General features: G+C 38.1%; 3 protein-coding genes across 5 annotated transcripts; 2 read left to right on the forward strand and 1 right to left on the reverse strand.

Annotated features, from left to right (window-relative positions):
- Window positions 1-1,959: 1,959 nt before the first annotated feature.
- On the forward strand, window positions 1,960-6,791 carry LOC113750123 (xylulose kinase 2-like). Its single transcript, XM_027294063.1, has 11 exons — window positions 1,960-2,172; window positions 2,496-3,150; window positions 3,291-3,379; window positions 3,818-3,882; window positions 4,581-4,636; window positions 5,124-5,244; window positions 5,315-5,389; window positions 5,492-5,545; window positions 5,779-5,873; window positions 5,951-6,125; window positions 6,323-6,791. The coding sequence occupies exons 1-11, from the start codon at window positions 2,114-2,116 to the stop codon at window positions 6,553-6,555; spliced, it is 1,677 nt and encodes a 558-aa protein (XP_027149864.1). The 5' UTR covers window positions 1,960-2,113; the 3' UTR covers window positions 6,556-6,791.
- A 464-nt stretch (window positions 6,792-7,255) lies between these two features.
- LOC113749704 (xylulose kinase 2-like) lies at window positions 7,256-11,667 on the forward strand. 3 transcript variants are annotated; one of them, XM_027293529.1, is made up of 11 exons: window positions 7,256-7,467; window positions 7,613-8,267; window positions 8,419-8,507; window positions 8,988-9,052; window positions 9,514-9,569; window positions 9,845-9,965; window positions 10,089-10,163; window positions 10,245-10,298; window positions 10,718-10,809; window positions 10,912-11,083; window positions 11,247-11,667. In XM_027293529.1, exons 1-11 carry the CDS (start codon window positions 7,409-7,411, stop codon window positions 11,477-11,479), a joined length of 1,671 nt encoding a protein of 556 aa, XP_027149330.1. In that variant the 5' UTR covers window positions 7,256-7,408; the 3' UTR covers window positions 11,480-11,667. The 3 variants fall into 3 exon arrangements, with proteins under 3 accessions (XP_027149330.1, XP_027149332.1, XP_027149331.1); XM_027293531.1 differs by lacking the exon at window positions 11,247-11,667 and having other exon boundaries at window positions 10,907-10,999; XM_027293530.1 differs by lacking the exon at window positions 11,247-11,667 and having other exon boundaries at window positions 10,895-10,991.
- Window positions 11,668-11,762: 95 nt separating this feature from the next.
- LOC113749706 (tubulin alpha-4 chain-like) lies at window positions 11,763-14,037 on the reverse strand. The gene is made up of 3 exons (XM_027293532.1): window positions 13,760-14,037; window positions 12,728-13,333; window positions 11,763-12,638 (listed from the first exon to the last, which is right to left on the reverse strand). Exons 1-3 carry the CDS (start codon window positions 13,850-13,852, stop codon window positions 11,985-11,987), a joined length of 1,353 nt encoding a protein of 450 aa, XP_027149333.1. The 5' UTR covers window positions 13,853-14,037; the 3' UTR covers window positions 11,763-11,984.
- Between the last annotated feature and the right edge of the window lie 624 nt (window positions 14,038-14,661).

Raw genomic sequence — 14,661 nt, forward strand, 5'->3', positions numbered from 1 at the left:
AAAGAAAATTTAAATAAATAGCACATGACAACTTAAATAATAGAACACTTAGTATAAATATAGAAATTAACACTGACTTGCCACTGAAAAGTGACACTAAGAATCCCATGTGCTTGAAAAAGTTCACTTAGTGCTCGAAATCATTAATTCGGAACTCGTAATGAGTGAACATCTTGAAAAGGTTCACTTAGTGTTAGTGCTCGAAAATTATAATCGCCCGGTGTAGTAATTTTGTAGAAAGTGGAGATAAATGGTTTTAGTACAGTTGTGGGCTGGATAGTCCAAATCGTATAAATTGGAGAGTTGTCGGCTAGAAAACTCAAAAGCCTTTGGGCCAACGAAATGAAAACATGACTTTTGCAATTGGAAATTGGGCTTTGTAGTTTGCAACTGTGGGCAATCTGTAGCCAGAAACTAGGGGATCATTCTCTAGCTATTCTTATTCTTTCTATGGGCCTACTTATAAGCTTTACAAATCTATCGACCTCTACTTTTCATCCGGTGATTTTGAATCGGAAATCAAATAAGACAGGTTGTTTCTCTCTCTTTTTTTTCCCATGCTTTTTGCTAATGACAATTTATCTTTTTCGTTTTTATAACTTCACTCAGCTCTTTCGTAATACAATTTTATAACTTAGACACTCACTAATATTTTAGATGATTTGTTATTGAGTTACACTTTCATAATAAATATATATATTTTTTTACACAAGACTTGCATGGATGACAGACACTCTTTGTCCAACTATAAAGAAATTCATGAATTATAATTATTAGAAAGGGCAAAATATTTATAGAGTCTCCAAACTATTCAAACTATATACTTTTATCCCCTTATCCATTTTAATTTTAAAATTGATCTCTTAATAATAAAAGTGTTGAATTTTGATCCTTTTGTCCATTTCCAGCATTAAAGTTGATGGGTGTAAAAAATAATTGAAAAATCAAAATTTCAAATATTTGCATTATTGAAAGGGCAATTTGTGATTTGAAATAAAAGAGGGGCCAAAAGTTAATACTTAAAATAGTTTGAAAACTATTGAACTAGTTTACCTATATTAGAAAGGGAGAAGGGCAGGAACGGTTGCAGTCGTTCTTGATGGTTTTGGTCATTTTCAACAGCGCATAACTTTGGTTGCACACGGGGTAACTTTGTTTGCACAACGTGTAACTTTAGTACAAAATTTTGCAGGCCCCACACATATTGTGAAAATCGATGTACAATTACTGATTTGGACCGCACATTTTTTTTTGCCAAAATCTGGCCGTGAACAGTTCAGACCGCTCCTGCCCCTTATCCACTAGAAAGGTTATCCCAATGTATCTGTATCTATCTATCTATATCTATATTTATATATAAAGCGTGAGTAAGATTTGGTGTTAGAAAAATATGTCACTTTTTGAATTGTCAATTTTACTCTTATCATTAAGCGTAAAATGATCACAATATAGTTACAATTAAAAACTTAAAACCACTTTTTCTTCTTCGTTTGTCAATACGCTTGCTTTTATTTAATTTCTCTATATTTATCTAAACCTCCATGTTAATACACTTGTTTCAATTATTTATGTTTTATCTAAAATATCTTCCCATGTCAATACAGTTGTTTTAATTTGATTTTTTCATGTTTATCTAAACTTTCACGTACAATTCAGTTGTTTTATTAATTTTCTTTTGCCTAAAATATGCACACACATTACACATTGTTGAGTGTGCCTCAAGGAAATCAATTAAGTTAAAAAAAAAAAAAGGGTAAGCAATTAAGTAGATATTCAAACTAGTAGTATCCAACATGCATTTTATCCCCTGCATTAAAATTTCAATCTTCATACTTATCCCGTTATCCATACTTTTTGAATAATTTTTTTAAAAAGGTTTTTTGTGAATAATTTATACATATCAGTACCTAATTTAATGTCTTAAGTATCTGTAATTATCCATTATCCACCTCAGACTTTGTATCTTCCATTCATCCTGAGCCTCTGATAACGTAAAATCAGGTTTACCTTCTTAGCCATTTCCTACTAAAACTGTCAAATATCGTCAAAATTTATTCCTGAACTTATTTTTACTTTCCTGCTCTGCTGTTTACCTTTGCTGATTCGGGCTCCAATGGCGGATTACTCTCTTCCTCAAGGTTCACTCTTCCTTGGCTTTGATAGCTCCACTCAGTGAGTGATAACTATTTCTCAATTTCAAACTTCAATGCTGATTAAGCAATCATTAGAACCCATATGTGCTAATGGATGATGTTCAATGCATCCGTCTCACTCATGCAATTGAATTTTAGATGTTGAAAATTGGTCACTTTTTTAGTGTTAATTGTTCTGGGTTTTTGAATGTTTATTTATTTGTGATCATAGAGGGAATAAAGAAATTCCAAGGCTGAACTTTTTCTCATTTGTTGTTTTGGGATTAATTCTGATATTTGTAATCATAAAGAAAGAATTGGCAAGATTGAACGCTGCAAATGACGAAATTTGTTATGCTGTAGGTCGTTAAAAGCAACTGTGTTAGATGGCAATTTCAACATTGTTGCCACAGAAATTGTGAATTATGATTCTGAATTGCCCCATTACAAAACCAAGGATGGTGTCCATAGAGACCCAACAGTCAATGGTAGGATTGTTTCTCCCACTTTAATGTGGGTGGAAGCATTGGACCTTGTGCTTCAGAGGTTGAAAAAATCAAATTTGGACTTTGGAAAGATTGCTGCTATTTCTGGTAGCGGACAGCAGCATGGTAGTGTGTTTTGGAAGAATGGAAGCGAGGCAATATTGTCAACATTGGACCCAAAAAAACCATTGTTGGATCATTTTGGTAATGCCTTTTCGATTAACGAATCACCTATATGGATGGATAGTAGCACCACTGAGCAGTGCAAGGACATTGAGAATGCTGTTGGAGGTCCAATGGAGCTGTCGAAATTGACTGGTTCCCGTGCCCATGAGAGATTTACAGGCCCTCAAATTCGAAGGATGTACCAGACAAAGCCTGAAGTTTATGATTCTACTGAAAGGATCTCACTTGTTAGCTCATTCATGGCTTCACTTCTCATTGGTAGCTATGCCTCTATTGATCATACTGATGGGGCTGGGATGAATCTCATGGATATTAAACAGAGAGCTTGGTCTAAGAAAGCCTTGGAGGTCTGTCATCTAAACTCTAAACTAGCAGTCTTTTAGATATTGGAAGAAAAAAGTACCTGTATACCGCATCTAATCGCTTAATGCTGATAAGGGCTTTTACTTGGCTGACCTCGGAACTGCAATATTTACCTGGTTTATAGGCCACAGCACCAGGTTTGGAGGCAAAGCTTGGAACTTTAGCACCTGCACATTCCGTTGCAGGTCTTATTTCCCCTTACTTTGTGGAGAGGTTGGTGACTATTCTGTCTTTTATTTTCTGTTAATGTTCTGATAGATTACTAAAGATAAGTCATAGTTTATCTTAAGAAAATCTGGATTCATCTCGCACTGCAGTCTTGAACATCAAATTAACCGACTATTGCAGCATGGTGTTTCTTTGGGACGTTTTTCCTAATTTTTGTCTTACATTGTCGAATGTTGGGTTGGTCATTATTTAGTGTAAAACAAGTAGTTGCTTCTTCTTCACCTGTGTGTCTGTAGCAATTGTGTGCTGGCAAAATAATACATACAGATATATCAGCTAGAGGATGAATACTTTTTTAGACAATTAAGCACCAGACACTTGATGAGAATGATTTTCCCCACAAGTCTCAAGCAACTTTGGCTTATTCTTTCAGGAGGATCTCTATTGCAATATATCACTAAATTTCGCATAAACTGTTTCCAGGTACAAGTTTGACAAAGATTGTTTGATTGTTCATTGGTCTGGTGATAATCCTAACAGCCTAGCAGGTAATATTTATTTCATGTGAAAGCAGTTCTCGTATAGCTTCTGATATAGATTCTGCTAACAATAAACACTGAAAACCCATTGGTGTATTATGTTAGATAGCTCAGTTTGAGCTAAGTTGGTAATATACTTTTTTGAAATATTCTATTCTGTGGGGGGCATTAGCATTATAACTTTTTGACAATATTGATGCTTTCAATTTTCTTGATTAAGTTGCAGTCAGTGAAGCTATGAGCCTAAGCCTCTATGATTTCTTTCTCAGTTCCCTGGTGCTGAGCATTATAAATACTAAGCTGTTGCGACAGCCTTTGCACAATAATTCTAGTTAGTTATTTCACTTGGATAGGAAATTTAATGGCCATGTCTTCAGGGGAATCTAGTTGAGGCAATTCGTTGTTGGAGCCAAACAAAACCACTCAAGTTTGCATTTTTGTCTTTTCAAGTGTACCAATGGTCATGCCAGTAGCAATTTCAGCTTTTGCGCACGATTGATTGATGGAAAAAGTACTTTTGGCTAATATCCAATATGTTCTCTGTTCCATGCTTAAATTGCAACTTCATTCAAGTCCATTACATCTTCAGTATCATCAGTTAGAGCAGAGCTTTCTTCCCTTGCTGTTTCCAATTTAAAATTTTGCATCTATGGGTTACATTTTCCTGTAACTTTTCATAACTGTCTGTTTACGTATTTGAATTCTAGGATTGACCCTCAACACTCCAGGGGACCTTGCAATTAGTCTTGGCACCAGTGACACTGTATGTTATCTCCTACTTAATATGAGTATGAATGTGCCTCTAAGTTTGATGATATCCTGGCAATGATTGGTGTTTATGTGTTTTAGTTCATGTTTAAATATCTTGTACTGGACCTACTGAATGTGCTGATGTTGCTTGGACTTGTTTCTCTTTGTTAAGGCAGTCCAGGGAGTTGAATGACTTCATAGAATTTTTTTCTAAACCACAATTCTTGGTAAAGCCTTAAACTCAAAATTCCGCCTTCGTTACAGAATTAAAGGAGAAGATCTTGTTTGCATTAAGGACATCTTTTCAGATAGCCAAAGAGGCATAAAATATTGTGCACAGAAAAGAAAGAATGAAACAAAAACCAAAGCGTAGCCTAATAAACAGTAGAGCGCCGAAATGTGAGTCAGGATTATTTCCTTTATGCACTTAGTATCCTGATCTCTGGTATTCGATATAATTATGTCCCTTGGGTTTTTTTTTTTCATGTATATGTCGTTAGGTCTTTGGTATCACTGCTGAACATAATCCAAGCTTAGAAGGACACGTTTTTCCTAATCCAGTGGATACAAGTGGCTACATGGTGATGTTGTGCTATAAGAATGGGTCTTTGACACGTGAAGGTACTAAGATGATATTGAACGCAGTGGAGCACATTTCAGATATTTAATATCATGATGATAACTTTTGCAGATATTCGAAATCGTTGTGCTGAGAAATCTTGGGAAGTTTTCAATAAACTTCTGCAGCAAACACCACCTCTAAATGGTTACTGGAAATTTCTCTGAAACCCTTCTGTACTTGCTTCCCTGTTAAAGATAAGAACAAATTTTTTCCCCATGGTTTTTTCTCAATCTACTGCTTCTACAGGTGGAAAGCTCGGTTTTTATTACAAGGAGCACGAAATACTTCCTCCACTTCCTGGTTAGTTTACTTGCATCTATTTTGTAGTGTCGTCCTGTTCCTGGACATTTCTTTGTTTCTTTGGATTCTGGAATAATGTACTTAAGGGTAATCCAGAGATGTAGATGCTATTCTATTCCATCTGATGGTGTGATGAATCCCGCACTAAGATGTTATGAAGCTCAGTATTTATTATGACTATTCTCATGTAAGATTGTCCTATGACTTGACTGAAAAATTATGTGCGTCTTCAGTTGGTTTCCACCGTTACGCCCTTGATGGTTTCAAGGGTGACTCTGTAGAAGGACTAAAAGAACGTGAAGTTTCAGAGTTTGATCCTCCATCTGAGGTTAGTAATCACAAAATTAATTGATTAGAATATTGCAGGTGGATTCTGCAAATACTGTTTGACATGCCTGTTTCCAGGTGCGAGCATTAATTGAGGGACAGTTACTCTCCATGAGGGCTCATGCTGAGAGATTTGGAATGCCTTCTCCCCCAAAGCGGATTATTGCAACAGGTGGAGCATCTGCAAATACCACCATCCTGAGTTCGATAGCTTCCATTTTCGGGTCAAATGTTTATACAGTGCAAAGGCCTGGTGAGTACTGAATGTACAGTTCTTTGCGCCATTCATGCATCAAAAGCTCAAGGAGTTGAGATTCTTTTGACAATAGTGTGTTTTGGTTCTAAAAATGGAGTTGATCATTTATATGGTTTTTCTCTCTGTACAATCTCTAGCAAGTACTGATTCAACTTCCATTTTTATTGATTTACAACCTGTATTCTGCTTGGCAGACTCGGCTTCGCTGGGAGCTGCATTGAGGGCTGCTCATGGGTGGTTGTGCAACAGGAAGGGCAGTTTTCTACCCATCTGGTTCATGTACAGGGACAAATTGGAGAAGTCCTCCCTAAATTGCAAGCTTGCTGTGACTGCTGGAGACCAAGAACTTGTTGCAAAGTATGCTCTACTGATGAAGAAGAGAGTGGAGATTGAGAACAGTCTTGTCCAGAAGCTGGGCCGTCTCTAAATTTGATATAGCCAGTCATTAGTTAATAGCACTTCAAGAAAAGAAAAGCACAAATTCTATCTTTTCATTGAGATGGTTGGCTAAATGCCTAGTCTCTCTCTTTTTATTAACTTCTCCAACACAGGCGATCTTCTTCTACATTTAGTCTGCTCGTCTGTAAATAATTATAAGATACTGACGAAGTGGTAATAAAATTTATCATCAATATTCCCGATGTAAGTTGACGTATTTAATTATGTTCTGTAGCAGTTTTCTTACTTTTGTTGATTTGGTGCACATGCTCTCTCTCTCTGGTTTAATTTATGCTGCTGGTATACTTAGAATTTTCATGATTGCAATGTGGTAGCAAATGCATGAGTTTTTACCTGTACAACTTGAGGATCACATCAAACTTTAAAATCAACTTTGCGCAGCTGTTGACAGAGATCTTGGTTATGCTCTCCAAATATCGTATATTATTCATTACATTTATATTCCAATTATCAAATTGGTTACATGCTTCGATGGTAACCAATATTTTGAGCCATCAATCAAGGGTAGGTGGAATCACTGTTGCTTCTCTTTATTCAAAAAAAAAAATTTTTGTTAAAGAAAAACTAGCATTCATCATCCAAATATAAACTAAAAATCCTTGTTAAAAAAAAAAATGAAAGTGCAAAAGCCGAGAAGTGAACATAATACTACCAGTATCTGAAATAGCCCCAGTTCAGGTCACTCGAAAGCTCTCAATCCTAAATGGCTTCGACTGATATCAATATGATAAGTTGGTGACCCACGAGCTTTTCTATATCAGCTGTGAAGTCAGAGTTTTCATTTTCTCATTCATTTCTCAGCTTGGCTGGCTTATTTTTCCATGGAGGATTGCTCCATTCCTCAAAACTCTTTATTTCTTGGATTTGACTGTTCTACTCAGTAAGTTCATCCCTACTTCAAAGTTCAAACTTCAGTTCTTGAATTATACTAGTTCATTCATGCTTTTGGATAATCCTTTTTGAATATTCAGGAGCCACGAGATAGTATCAGAACTGAATCTCTAATAAGATTTTTGATTGCTCAGGTCATTGAAGGCAACTGTTTTGGATGCCAATCTGACTATCGTTGGTACAGAAATAGTTAATTTTGATTCTGATTTGCCCCACTACAAAACCAAGGATGGTGTCTACCGGGATCCCTTGATCAATGGGAGAATTGTGTCTCCAACTCTGATGTGGGTGGAAGCTCTGGACATCATACTTGAGAGATTTAAAAGGTTAAATTTTGATTTTGCAAAAGTTGCTGCTGTTTCTGGGAGTGCACAGCAGCATGGAAGTGTGTATTGGAAGAAAGGAAGTGCTAAAATATTGTCATCATTGGACCACAAAAAGTCGTTGGTGGATCAACTTCACGATGCATTTTCAGTAAAGGAATCTCCAATTTGGATGGATTGTAGCTCAACACAACAGTGCAGAGCAATTGAGGAAGCTATCGGAGGTGCATTGGAGTTATCCAGACTTACTGGATCTGTTGCTCATGAGAGATATGCTGGACCACAAATTCGTAAGATATTCGAGATGCAGCCAGAAGTTTACCGTGATACAGAGAGAATTTCCTTAGTTAGCTCCTTCATGGCATCTCTCTGTATTGGGGGCTATGCCTGTACCGATCATACGGATGGAGCAGGGATGAACTTAATGGATATCCAAAGCAGAGATTGGTCTAAATTAGCTTTGGAGGTTCGTCTGTTGCACTTTTACATAACATCCTGAATTTGTCGTAAATATCTTCAATGTCGTAAATAATCTAGAGGAGTCTGTTTCTTGTTTAAATTACCATGTCTCAGTTTGGACCTTGCTGAACATTCCATTCAATTGAATGAATTTACAGGCCACAGCACCAGGCTTAGAGGAAAAACTTGGCAAGTTAGCTCCTGCACATGCTGTTGCTGGTCCTCTTGCATCCTATTATGTGGATAGGTAGGTTACCTGACTTATGAACAGTTTTGTTAAAGCAGTATCCTTTCCTTCTTCCTCTTTTGGCTGCTATCAGGAGAGCCCATTTAAGTTCTTCTGAAACTGTCCTTCAATTCATCATCATTTCGGTGATTCTGAGACTCATTGTAGACGTTTATAAACCATTTTTTGAACATTCTGTAATGAACTGAAAAACATTAACTGCTGCATTTCAAATTTATGGTAAGCATACCAAAGACTTCTACACTTTGGCATGAAATACTGCCCCCAAGCTGATAAGCAGATTATGTAGTTGATTCTTATTTAAAGGAGTTACAGAACCGTTTACATGCCTATTAACTTTTGAAGTGGAACATTGTTAATTATTATTTCCTTAAAACAATCAAATAGTTAATCTCGTGCATAATCAACTGCAAAAGCTGCTTTAGATTAGAATATCAACTTTATACATGGCTATTTACTAGTGGAACATTGTTTAATCAGGTATAACTTCAGCAAGAAGTGTTTAGTAATTCAATGGTCCGGAGACAACCCTAACAGCTTAGCAGGTAAAACTCTGTTATTAATTCGTACATTTTGACAATCTAGTGGGTTGCTTTGATCCTTTGTTGAAGTTCCTATTTACTGTATGTTTGATGCATGCTGAAACATATACATATCAAGGTGGTAATTTTCCTTCTCAGCCGTAAATTGCATCTGTGGAATTCACTCCCTTTTCCAACAAGCAAGTTTGGGTTTCAGTTTGGGTTTCAGTTTTCAAGATAGTTTATTCTACAGCCCTGTTGAGTAGTGATTAAAAATGAAGTTTCATAATGTTGCACCTGTCTTTTAACCTCTTTTAACCTGACCTTGACAAATCTACATTGGCCAAGTCAACCCAGATCTCCTAATCCATTTTCAGTAGGAATGCCTCAACATATCATGCTGCACTTTGAGTTGCAGTGCTAACAATCGCTTTCTCTATCTGTCCCTTTGCATTTGAGACTAACCAAACTATTTGAACTTGTAGGTTTGACTCTAAATACTCCAGGGGATCTGGCAATTAGTCTTGGCACCAGTGACACTGTAAGTAACAAAACAGTCCAGATGGATGCAATGATTCTCTATATTTGTTAGTATCCTCTGAGTCTGGTCATGTCCTCATTTGGGGTCTAAGTTTTAGATTAACTACTCTACATGTGTGATTAACTTGATGCCTCTCGGGCCGTTGGGGCACTTAAAATGGTGGTAGCCATTAGCTTGCCTCGTTTTGGTTAATACAAGGACCTGTTTTTCAACAGTTTACCGAGATTACACCTGTTGCAATTGGATTGAATGATGATTCTCTTGTTTATGTTCAGGTATTTGGTATTGCAAATTATCACAAACCAAGCCTAGAAGGACATGTTTTTCCTAATCCAGTGGATACAGAGACCTACATGGTAATGCTAGTCTACAAGAATGGGTCTTTAACTCGTGAAGGTATGATTCTGAGTTCAGTATAAAATGCTTTTTATCTTGGCTATGTTTGTCAATTTTAGCAGTATATTCTAGGATCAGTATCTTAAGTTTGTTTGACAATGGGGCAACCATCTCTACTTTTAGATGTGCGCAATAGGTGTGCAAATGGATCCTGGGATGTTTTTAGTGATTATTTGCGGCAGACACCACCTCTCAATGGTTAGCATGCTTTTTGTGCATTCACAATTTAACTTGAATGCGGATTGCCTTTCCTCAATTCTAGCTTTTATTATGCTACAGGTGGTAAGATAGGCTTTTATTACAAAGAACATGAAATACTCCCTCCGCTCCCTGGTAAGTGGAATTCAATGTTCGTCATTCTATTGCTGCAACTATCTTTGTTCCGAAGAAACTCAAATGGCAGTCTTGAGTCAGTAATAATAAGGATTTGATCAATGTTTTCATCTTCATACTTTTAACTTCTTGTGGGAGGACGAAACAGCAGCAGGCAAGGACTCTACTTGGTATACTGCTAAAGTAAGGTTTTTATCCAGATCTTCTGTATGATCCACTGTACTCATCATTCAGCTGCCGATGCTTTTCTAGCAATCACTGAGATAATGAATGACTGATTGATTGCAGGTTGATTGATCAAGCTTGATCTTTCCGCTTGAGGTTGGGCGGGATTGGTTGAAGGACGATATGTACTAGTTTTTTAACTGTACTTTCTGAATGATTAACAAATGCTAATGAGGTGTCTATTATGGTTCCAGTTGGTTTCCACCGCTATATTCTTGATAATTACTCTGACTCTCATGCGGGAGTAAATGAACACGAGGTAGCACAGTTCGATCCTCCTTCAGAGGTTAGCATTTCAGGAATGTCTGAATTGTAGACAAAAACATTCTTTCAAGTGTCTAGGATGTACTATCAAAAGAGAATGAAAGTAGGACAAAGTTTAGTGCAGGTAAGGGCGCTAATTGAGGGTCAGCTACTGTCTATGCGAGGACATGCTGAGAGATTGGGATTGCCTCCTCCAAAGCGGATAATAGCTACTGGTGGAGCATCTGCCAACATTTGTATCCTTAGTTCAATAGCTTCTATTTTTGGATGTGATGTTTATACAGTCCAGAGGCCAGGCAAGTAGTCAGTGCTCATAATCTGCAATTTATATATCATCTGAGGCCAGCTAATCATACTGTACATCTAAATTAAGGAATTTGCCACGTAGAAAGTCTCAAGGTGTGACAAATTAATCCTCTTTTTCCCTAAATTATGTGAAAAGTTTCCTGTGTTTGACAGACTCGGCTTCTTTGGGGGCTGCACTGAGGGCTGCTCATGGTTGGTTGTGCAATGAGAAGGGAAATTTTGTACCCATCCCATGGATGTACACTGACAAGTTAGAGAAAACATCTCTCAGCTGCAAGCTCGCAGAAACTGCGGGAGATGAAGAACTTCTCTCCCAGTATACCTTATTGATGAAGAAGAGACTTGAAATTGAGAACCGGCTTGTCCAGAAACTGGGGAGCCGCTGAAATTTATGAGGACGCATGGGTGTGAACAAGGTGCTAGGTTACAAGGCATAAATTATCATCTTGAACCAGATGCATTTTGCTCTGTTCTCTGTTTCTTTATCTTTTTATTTTCCCCCATTTTCCCCTTGAAATGCAAACATACTAGTTTCAGCCTGTTTCCTTAATTAAATTGTTCCCATCTCAACTCACTCTATCGTTCAGAAGAGAGACATTCTGGCCGCCTGTACGACTATGAGCTAAGTCAAGCAAATAAAAGATGCGAGCAAATATCAAATTCTGTGCATGTAGGCAAGTAGCACTTACCGAAGAATCTTTTATTCATCATTATATACTTCCAGAAAATTCAGTACTACGAAGCAACAACCACAGAGATATGGAGATATGTTTGATACATATGTAAGGACCAAGTAGAAGTGGTAGCACACAGAAATTGAAGGTTTACTTTAAAAGACCAAACAGTAGTAGTACACGCTCCAAGTGGGGGAGTAGAACTTAGAGCAACACTTTAATAGTCCTCTCCATCTCCTTCATCTCCCTCGGGAGACTCTGCACCAACCTCCTCATAATCCTTCTCCAAGGCTGCAAGATCCTCACGAGCTTCACTGAATTCACCTTCTTCCATGCCCTCACCAACAAACCAGTGCACAAATGCACGCTTAATATACATAAGATCAAACTTATGGTCAATCCTGCTGAACACTTCGGCAACGCTGGTTGAGTTAGAGATCATGCACACAGCCCTTTGCACCGGGGCAAGGTCACCACAAGGTACAACAGTTGGTGGCTGATAGTTGATACCACACTTGAATCCGGTGGGGCACCAGTCAACAAACTGGATGGTCCTCTTGGTCTTGATTGTTGCCACAGCAGCATTAACATCTTTTGGCACAACATCACCACGGAACATCAGGCAGCAAGCCATGTACTTCCCATGGCGGGGATCACACTTGGCCATCATGGAAGATGGCTCAAAAGCACTGTTGGTTATCTCCGCAACTGTAAGTTGCTCATGGTAGGCCTTCTCCGCTGAAATAACAGGAGCAAATGAGGAAAGCATAAAATGTATCCTCGGGTAGGGCACAAGGTTGGTCTGGAATTCAGTCACATCAACGTTCAAGGCTCCATCAAACCTCAAGGATGCAGTGAGTGAGGAGATAACCTGCCAAAAACACAGCAGTGGCATAACCATAATAATTGCTACAGAGCTTTTAGCAATCTTAGAACTCGTTAACAGATGAGTTCAGTTACCTGGGAAATTAGGCGGTTGAGATTGGTGTATTTCGGGCGTTCTATGTCAAGCGAGCGCCTGCAAATGTCATAGATGGCCTCATTGTCAAGAAGTACTGTAACATCAGTGTGCTCAAGAAGGGAATGGGTCGACAGCACACTGTTGTAGGGCTCTACAACAGAAGTTGAGACCCGGGGAGAAGGATAGATGGTGAAACCAAGCTTTGACTTCTTGCCATAGTCAACAGACAACCGCTCCAGCAGAAGTGATCCAAGACCAGAACCAGTGCCACCACCAACAGCATTGAAAACCAAAAACCCTTGAAGACCAGTGCAGTTGTCGGCCAGCTTCCTGATGCGATCCAAGCAAAGATCAACAATCTCTTTGCCAATGGTGTAGTGGCCACGGGCAAAGTTGTTGGCAGCATCTTCCTTGCCATTGATGAGTTGCTCAGGGTGGAAGAGCTGGCGATAAGTTCCAGTCCTGACTTCGTCAATAACAGTAGGCTCAAGATCTACGAAAACCGCACGAGGGACATGCTTCCCAGCTCCAGTTTCGCTGAAGAATGTGTTGAATGCATCATCAGCTGTTCCCACTGTTCTGTCACTTGGCATCTGGCCATCAGCCTAGACGAACAGCAAAATTAGCTCTCAAGCAAGACCATAAGCAAACTACCAATTTCCAACGAATAAACAAACAAGCTGTTGGAATTGGTTACAAGTTACAGCTTACTGAACAGACGTACATACAACTACTAGAATTTATGAGACCATATACTGTAATTCTTTCAAGTCAAAATTTACTTATCCTAATTAAGCTAACAAGCATAATATTGGTCCTTTTCTAAAAGCTCTAGCGCAAGTTTCCAACAATCCTTTTAGCTCGAGTAAACATTTATCTGAAACGGTATTACAACCAATATTTTTCACAAAAAAAAAAAAAAAAAAACTGCTGAAATAAAGCGCAAATTTCATCAGCATTGGATTAAAGAACAAAAAATTATCAAGTACAATGTCCGAAAGAGAAATTCGTCACAGGCTCTTAACCGATACCTGAATGCCGTGCTCGAGGCAATAAAGTTCCCAGCAAGCATTTCCGACCTGAATTCCGGCCTGACCAATGTGAACTGAAATGCACTCTCTCATTCTTCTTCTTTTTTCTTTTTCGCCTCAGATATTCTTAATTCAAGACAAAAGGGAAAAAACGTAGCAAATTGAATTGGAAAATGGGAAGAAAAATGAAGAAGACAGAGAGAAGAGAACGGCGTTTATCAAGACGCCTCTCCGGCGGTTTGGATTGATGACAGATTTCTTACACCCCCCGGCCCTCTTCTCTCTGTTTATATACTGCTACAACGACTACTGCTGACTCAGAGGAGTGACTGGAATGAAAATATCTTATGCATGCCAGCTAAGATTTGATTGTGCCGGCAATAATTGGCGGGATTAATTAACTGTTGTTAATTACGTGTTCTTGAAACTCCTCTTGACAGCGGTTAAAAATTATGGCCCGCCCGAATGATATTAGAGGAAATTTAAGAGGAAATTGCAACACTACCTTGCGTCTAACCTGGAAGTTTGGTTAGACTGGGCAAAAGAACCAAGTTGCTCTCTTGTTTTTGTTTTTGGTTTCACTTGATTTAAAGTTTTTTTTTTTAAGTATTGTACACCAACCAAAAAATTTTATGATCGTCATGATTAATTACTTGACATACTTAATAGTTAATCTAAGATTAATAACAGCATTCGATGTGAATATACAAAAATTTCACTTATTTTTATTTGCATATCAAATGGACCCCAATTAGCTCCATAATCATTGAGGTGATAATGTGAATTGGAATCAAGTAAGTCTTTACATATCTAAATGTAATTACCGGACGTGGCAAGGTAACGGTGCCATTGAGTTGAGTTGAACTCGAACTTGAAAGGTATGAGTGTCATTCGAGCTCGAA

This window comes from Coffea eugenioides, chromosome 10 (assembly GCF_003713205.1).
Source record: "Coffea eugenioides isolate CCC68of chromosome 10, Ceug_1.0, whole genome shotgun sequence".
Lineage (NCBI taxonomy): Eukaryota > Viridiplantae > Streptophyta > Magnoliopsida > Gentianales > Rubiaceae > Coffea > Coffea eugenioides.